The sequence below is a fragment of the Trichophyton verrucosum genome (genome assembly GCF_000151505.1).
Source record: "Trichophyton verrucosum HKI 0517 chromosome Unknown contig00319_1.f1.exp, whole genome shotgun sequence".
In the NCBI taxonomy this organism is placed as follows: domain Eukaryota; kingdom Fungi; phylum Ascomycota; class Eurotiomycetes; order Onygenales; family Arthrodermataceae; genus Trichophyton; species Trichophyton verrucosum.
The window spans coordinates 25,126-32,812 of NW_003315433.1; the positions used below are offsets into that span (position 1 = coordinate 25,126).

General features: G+C 44.9%; 4 protein-coding genes across 4 annotated transcripts; all 4 read left to right on the forward strand.

Moving 5' to 3' along the window:
* Nucleotides 1–150: 150 nt before the first annotated feature.
* TRV_03983 (uncharacterized protein) lies at nucleotides 151–1,706 on the forward strand (the record flags this gene model as incomplete). The annotated part of the gene is made up of 3 exons (XM_003021848.1): nucleotides 151–849; nucleotides 907–1,482; nucleotides 1,548–1,706. The coding sequence occupies 3 exons, from the start codon at nucleotides 151–153 to the stop codon at nucleotides 1,704–1,706; spliced, it is 1,434 nt and encodes a 477-aa protein (XP_003021894.1).
* Nucleotides 1,707–2,170: 464 nt separating this feature from the next.
* On the forward strand, nucleotides 2,171–3,475 carry TRV_03984 (uncharacterized protein; the record flags this gene model as incomplete). Its single annotated transcript, XM_003021849.1, has 2 exons — nucleotides 2,171–2,391; nucleotides 2,470–3,475. 2 exons carry the CDS (start codon nucleotides 2,171–2,173, stop codon nucleotides 3,473–3,475), a joined length of 1,227 nt encoding a protein of 408 aa, XP_003021895.1.
* A 299-nt stretch (nucleotides 3,476–3,774) lies between these two features.
* On the forward strand, nucleotides 3,775–5,854 carry TRV_03985 (uncharacterized protein; the record flags this gene model as incomplete). Its single annotated transcript, XM_003021850.1, has 4 exons — nucleotides 3,775–3,891; nucleotides 4,022–4,105; nucleotides 4,300–4,771; nucleotides 4,845–5,854. 4 exons carry the CDS (start codon nucleotides 3,775–3,777, stop codon nucleotides 5,852–5,854), a joined length of 1,683 nt encoding a protein of 560 aa, XP_003021896.1.
* Nucleotides 5,855–6,204: 350 nt separating this feature from the next.
* Nucleotides 6,205–6,957, forward strand: TRV_03986 (uncharacterized protein; the record flags this gene model as incomplete). The annotated part of the gene is made up of 2 exons (XM_003021851.1): nucleotides 6,205–6,416; nucleotides 6,498–6,957. 2 exons carry the CDS (start codon nucleotides 6,205–6,207, stop codon nucleotides 6,955–6,957), a joined length of 672 nt encoding a protein of 223 aa, XP_003021897.1.
* Nucleotides 6,958–7,687: the final 730 nt, after the last annotated feature.

A 7,687-nucleotide genomic window follows, 5' to 3' on the forward strand; every position in this document is an offset into this window, starting at 1 on the left:
AAAAATTTAGCAAAGCTATGGTCCTCAACCAACCCACCTCAAAGGCTTTGGAAAAGCCCTACAAAACCAATCCACGTTCAGAATGCTGATTTGAGCGGTAATAATACATCTTGCTCTTTCCATCTATTATTGAATGGTCATTAACGAGTTATGATAGGTATTGTTTCTACCGGGGTAGCATTCCATCATGCCGGTCTTGATAGCTCCGATAGGCATACCATTGAAACCAGCTTTCTGAATGGCCAAATAAATGTGATATGTTGTACGTCAACATTAGCTGTTGGTGTGAATTTGCCATGTCACCTAGTGGTCATCAAAAACACAGTATCCTGGCAAGATGGTGGTTGCAAGGAGTATGCAGACTTAGAGATGATGCAAATGCTAGGCAGAGCAGGGCGACCGCAGTTTGATGACAGTGCAATCGGAGTTATACTAACTCGGAAGGAGAGAGTGGCCCATTACGAAAAGCTTGTTTCTGGCTCTGATCCTCTCGAGAGTTGTTTACATCTAAACCTAATAGATCACCTCAATGCTGAAATAGGCCTCGGGACGGTTACAGACGTCGAATCGGCAATTCGATGGCTTCGAGGAACTTTCTTTTTCGTTAGACTACAACAAAATCCTACCTATTACAAATTAAAAGAGGGTGGTAATAGGGCAGATGAAGAGGAATTGCTACGGCAGATTTGCGAAAAGGACCTGGAACTCCTCCAGGAAAATGACCTAGTGACACCAGAGCCCCCGTTCAAATCTACAGAGCTTGGAGATGCAATGGCTCGGTATTATGTGAAGTTTGAAACCATGAAACTGTTTTTGTCTCTGCCTCCAGAAGCAAAAATGTCTGAAATAGTAAGTTAGGAGGTCTTCACTTGTTTTGAAGTTCGGTATCTAATTTATAACTGCCAGCTTTCGGTCATTGCTCAAGCAGATGAATTCCGGGATATACGGCTAAAGCCTGGGGAGAAATCCCTGTACAAGGAGATAAACAAAGCAAATGGCATCAAATTCCCTATCAAAACGGACATAAATCTTTCGGCTCATAAAATAACACTCCTGATTCAGTCTGAGTTAGGTGCTGTGGAACTTCCATCTGGCGAACAATTTCAGAAACACAGATTATCGTTTCAACAGGATAAAAGCCTGGTCTTCTCTCACATCAACCGAATCATCCGCTGCATCATTGATTGCCAACTAGCTCATGGAGATTCAGTAAGCGCGAGACATGCTCTTGAGCTATCCCGGAGCCTAGGAGCGAAAGCCTGGGATGACTCTGTGTTACAACTCAAGCAAATAGACCAAATCGGGATTGTAGCAGTTCGGAAATTTGCAAGCGCTGGCATCACAAATATGGAGCAGCTAGAGGCTGCGGAACCAATTCGGATTGAGACTATATTGTCAAGGAACCCGCCCTTTGGCATGAAATTACTTGCTCGAGTAGCCGAATTTCCAAAACCAAGGGTTTCTTTGAAAGAACTCGGGAAGGTAAGTATCTCAGTGCTTTACATGAACGTTATATGTTGTACCTATAAGTGGTCTAAACTGCAAAGGATATTAAACCAGGGAAAACTGCACAAGTTAAATTCAGAGCAGACATTGGATTTGTCAATGAGAAACCTCCTCTTTATTTCCAAAAGCGGCAGGTTTACGTATGCTTTTTAGCAGAGATTTCTGATGGCCGGATCCTCGATTTTCGACGTTTTCAGTAAGTTAATTAAGCAGTTGATACTACATACTACCTGGATAGCAGAGCTGACACGCCAAAGTGCTAGTAAATTACAAAAAGGACAACAAATAGTCCTAACGGCCGAAATAACGAATCCTTTTCAAACAATTACTTGCACCGTTATGTGTGATGAGATTGGTAAGCCGCCGTGAGCCTGTCGAAGCTATTTTGCTCACGACTTACTCTATCTAGCTGGAACTATGAGACAAGCAGAAATCCAACCCACCCTCCCAAAGTTTCTATTTTCATCGTGTAAAGGCGCCCCAGAACATTACCTAGGTCCACGCAACTGTCCACACCCTAAAACCTCAATGAAGCCCAATGCTGCATCGCCCCCGGCTCCTCAGCAGGAGGACTTAGATCAGTTCAGTGATGATCCCCTCAATTACAGCGACTTCATTCCAGAAGGTACGAAAAGCCCAACCTTGAAGATCAAAATGCCAGCTAATGTTTTATGTTGTATTGGTCAAAGACTTTGATGATATCCTCCAAAGCAGAAACAAAGGCCCAACAACGGCAGTGACAGCCACATCAGCGCCAACTGCACTTTCTATATCATCCAAAATGAAGAAGACAATAAGTAGGGGCAACAGCTCTGTGACTTCTGAGCCAGTTCAACTTGATAATGGGAAATGGGCATGCAACCACCGATGCAAAGACAAAACAGCGTAAGATAATCTCTCCCTTGAGGCCAATGACGTACTAATGGAACACAAATTTTATAGATGTAAACATCTCTGCTGTAGAGAAGGTACAGACCAGCCTCCAAAGCAAAGCAAGAAGCAAGTTACAGAGGCGTCTAATAAGCGGCCTCAGTCGGGTAACTGCGAGGCGAAGTCTAAAATATCCAAAGACAACATCAAGCTAGAGCGTCAAGTTGAAGTAATTGACCTGACGAAGCCAGAACCTACTAAGAAGAAACTAACCAGTGGGGTGAGGGCAGAAAAATCGTCAAGCAAGCGAAAAGATAGGGACGAAACGCCCACATTGCATCATTCATATAGTCGGAGAACTCCTTCCCCGCTATCGGATGACACGCTAGATCCATTACAACTGCCCTTACCAGTAAGGAAAGTAAAGGCCATGAAATATACCTTATCCGATGGAGATGATTTTGAAGAGTTTGAATCTTTGATGGGAGATTTTGAGAGCTCCCCTACCAAAAATAACATCCCCGCCGAGAAAGAAACAAGTCAAACTTCAGAACATCGCTCCCCGACCAATAATGCAGATTTTGAGGACTCTAGAGACTTGTTTGGCGAGGACGATGCCATGGACGATGACGCCCTAAATCACGTCAATGATAAATCTATGGAGGTTATGTCCTTCAAGAACCTGGATGATACCCCCTGCATCTACTCTTCCCAGAAAAAGGACTGTGAAGGAACTGTACCTGCAATTCAAAGACATAAAGCGGACCTGTTGCCATTACAGGCCCAGTCATTGCAATACAATGTTGATGTATTGCCCACCGACCAGGGTGTAGAAGACGACAACTTATTCCTGACAAACCCTCCTACTCCAACAAAAGGTATACCTGATACGAAAGTGAGTGGTAAAGAAAACCTGGACATTTTTAAATTGGTACCGTCCAAGAGGAGAATATCAGATTTGACAGCTACTGAAATACCCTTAGCCGAGGGTAATATTGTCGATATACAACACCAGAAAGGCAGCCCACGATCTGAGCATCCGAGACAAATTGATCCATTGCTCCTAGAGGAGTTTGGAGCTGTTGCAGAGTTTTACTAACATAGTCACTAATATATACCTAGTTAAAAGGTACACTGGCACCAGCTGTGCTAACTACAATATATAACTACTCTGTGTTCTCTTTCAACCTTCACAACAATAAACTAAGCCTTGATTCCTAGTTCATGATTCTTTGAAATATATCTAAAGTTAGTCTCCTATACTATGTCCCTCTCTAGCCTGTTGATTCAAAGTGATAAATGCAGCACCTAGGCAACAGTGCTCGGCATGATATTGTACTTTGGCGTCCTTGTTTGTTTTTACTTCACGCCTTCTGTAGAGTAAAAATCTTCTGACAGATGTCCTCTTGTATCTTTGATGATACTTTCTTCCTCAGCCATCCGAGTCTTGTTTCAGGCATATGCAAATTCATCGTCAAGGTGGGCCTCTTCGGAAAGCTACGTAGAAGGATACCTGTAAGTATTTTTGAAAACCCAATACAAATGTATCTTTTGACCATTGTTATTGTCTAAAAACACGAGAACTGGAGCTGATGCTCTTGTAGTGTTTCATTCGGAAGGCAGCTTGCTAAATATCAACATCTAGCTCGAGCAGCGAGGACGTTTCAACGGATACAACGCGAGCGAGTACTCCCTTGGAGAAAAGATGGTTAAAATCAGCTTTGCAGACGTAAGTCACGGCCCAGGGAGATAACAAGGTAGGGGAGTGCGGAGGCAAAGGTTGATGTAGAGACGAGTTTCAATAGAAGAAAGCCCACGGAGTTAGACTAGGGAAATTTTTGTCGAAGGAACTGGTAAGCTCCGTATCCTTCCACCCTTTGATAGCCAGTGACTCGTGGAAACGTTATTGACGTGTTGGCATAGAGGAAAAGAATCCCGCCGGGAATTAACGCATGGGATGCTGGACGTGACCCGGACGTGGAGCTAGACCTGGCAGGGAAGGCGCTCACTGACGATGGGCTCTCTGTATTTATTGATGACCTCGTCCAGTGCATGAGTTATCGTGATAAGGATTATCCAAAGGGGACAGTCCGACTCACTGAGCTCTGTCTAAGTGGCAATAACTTGACGGTCATGTCACTCATGAAGCTGAGTGAGGTTATATTCATCGGTATCACATCGCTAACAAAGGTGGATATCTCAAAAAACAGCATTCGAGTTAACAACGAATATGAGCGGAGAGCATTGAGCTCATTTTTGAATGCATTCCGCTATAGCTGCCTTGTCAAGAAAATTGATTTTAGTGGAAATCATCTGGAAAATGCCGGGTTCGACGTTTTGTCGTGCATGTACTTCAAAGGCGGTTATCATTCTAGCAACTTTTCCCTCGTTGCCAGTAAGTTTCAAGCCCACCATACTAAAATTCAACATGTTTAAGTAAGGGCATCGTGCTGACCAATATTAACCAGAGATAGTCGAATCGAGCGCTGAACAGGCTGAATCTGCAAATGAGTTGGAATTTTATGCCCGCAAAAGAGGTCTTCGGTCAATACCCTACCTCATATTCTCTAATACGTGCAACTCCCCGCTCTGCGCGTTCCATCTCTGGAATATCGTCACGGCTCATGAGTCTGCAAGAGCACTTCTCGAGTTTCTTCCGGCTGGAAAGGATATGGCTCCCCCAGGCCTTGAAGGCAGAGATTCAGGAATCGTGTGCACTCCGAACAAAGGCCTATCGCCTCTTTGTCAAGCATATTTGGAGCTTGGGAAAGAGATCCACAATATTACGAGAGCTGACAAGGGGATTGATGCCATCGACTTGCAAGTCGGAGCCATGGAAGATCGTGAGCGGGCTGTAACTGAGCTAGAGATCCTCAAAATGAAGAAGATCGAGATGGAAAGAGTCCAAAAGCGAATCATTATCTCTGCATTGGAGTCATTTGGCCTTCACAGTGTCAGGTTGTGGACTATCACATTCAGGCTCCTGGTTGCTGCCCGTGCTATTTTGCTTGACGAGAGAAACCGACCTCAAGAATCAGCTCTTTGGAACAGTGATGAAAACTTGGGACCACTGTTGAAAGCCCGCATTAATTATCAGACTTCCCTGACATCAAGAATCTGGGCCTTGAAGCTTTCCAACGAACCACATATTCCACAAGGTTCCATGGGGTTTCCAACAAGTCTTTTCCAGCGACAGTCATACGCCAATCGTTTCAGCCACAACACCAATCTGCGGCTCAAAGCTGCTTATAAGTCACCCTACCGCTTCGGCTTGCCAATATATGTCTGGAGGGATATCTTAGCCATGGCTTTCGATGAACTGGATATCTTGGGAAGAGAACAACAGGTCCGCGTAGTTGAATATGCCAGTGACTGGACTGGCATCGAGCAGCAGATTGCTCTTCAAGGCGCGCGCGAGAGCGAGCAGATCTGGAGAATTCTGAACACCGTCGACTGTCTTGTTTACACCTTCGAGTGAAGTTTGAGATGGAGCAGAGGAAGAAATGAAGCATGGACGTTGGTATTTCCTTTTTCGGAGGAAATATTCCATACTAACATATCACGTGACTTTGTATTTATTAGGTAATATGATTAGTCAATATTCAATATTCGATATCGAGATAAAGATTGATAAGAAAGTCGACAGGCAAAGTCGACATTCAAAGCCGATGGTGAAGAAGAGGCAGCAATACGCAGGAGAGGCAAGCTTTCACTTCAGATTCACCCTTTCTTCCCTGCTTCTTCTTGCTATATATTAAGAGACTTATAGCTGCCTGAGAAGACGTTATTCTTCTGCTCATAATTGTTGACCATATTAAAATATACACCATGGTCAAGAATAAAGGGAGTAACTCGGCCAAAGTGCCGCTTCCACTCGCCCTGGAAGCTCCCTATGCTGCTCCTACAACCTTCAACGATGGACTTCCTCTGCCTAAAATATTTGTTTTTGACTTAGATTACACCCTGTGGCCGTTTTGGGTAGATACCCATGTTAGCGCTCCTATAAAAGCCAAGGATAACAACTCTCGCTGCGTTGACAGGTATGCTTTCTGGGCCTAGTCCCCTGAATTCTGAGTGCTCCTCTATGCTCCTTGATAGCTGACTTCTTTCTCTATCGACAGATGGGGAGAATCATTTTCATTTTATCCAGCAGTTCACTCGATTCTACAAGCATGCCGGGCGCGGTCTATACCTGTCAGCCTGGCATCGCGTACAAACACGCCAGATCTCGCACGCGATGTTCTCAAAGCTCTACATGTCATTCCATCCTTCACAGATAATCCTGCCGCCGATAATCGTTCTATACGTGCGCTCGATTACTTTGAACATATTCAGATATACCCGGGGACAAAAACGCAACATTTCACTCGTATTCAGCAGTCAAGTGGCCTGAAGTACGAGGATATGCTCTTTTTTGACGATGAGCCTCGCAATAAAAACGTCCAAGCAGAACTTGGCGTGACATTCTGCCTTGTTAAAGACGGAATAACTAAGGAAGAAGTAGATAGAGGAGTCTGGGAATGGCGGAAGCGAATGGGTATAAGCCAGGCTGACCGGAAGTCGGCTGAAGAGAAGAATTAATCGCTGATGGTAGGACGCGTATTTAGACTCATCTACATTAAGCTACAATATATTTATCGTAATTAATGGTAGAAAGCGCATACAATCTGGGTGTTGCCAGCGGTATTTCCACAGCTGTCTACTATTGGTGGGATTTGTAGCTTCCAAATGGCGCTTGTGTTGACATCAACCACCTCTGCAGCTTCACAAGTCACCAACCTTCAACTGCAACGTGAAATAACCATGTCAACAAGAACATCCTCTTCCACTCATAGGCCTTCGGCAGCTCCATCAATCCCCAGGCCGCCATTGAATGTCCATCCAACCGCTACGATCTCTGAAACCGCGTATTTTCAAGGCGTCCACCCAATCTCGGTGGGCGCAGGAACCGTCATCCACCCTCGCGCAAAGCTACTGTCCTTCAAGGGACCAGTCAGCATAGGTGAAGGATGCATTATCGGCGAGAAATCTGTGATAGGAGGGCCGGTTATGAGTAATTCAGGCCTGTCAACGCCTACGACTCCGCCAACGCCCGGTACGCCTCTTGACTTCGGCTCCAGCATTGAACCGGCTGCTCCAGATCGAATCACCACCATTATAGAAAATTCAGTGAGCATTGGACCTCTTGCGACCGTCTCTGCGGGTGCCCATCTATATTCCGCCTCGGCAATCGAAGCGTCAGCGTTTATAAGTAAGGATGTGAAAGTTGGAAGACACGCTAAGATCTGTACATCTTGCCTGATACCCGAGG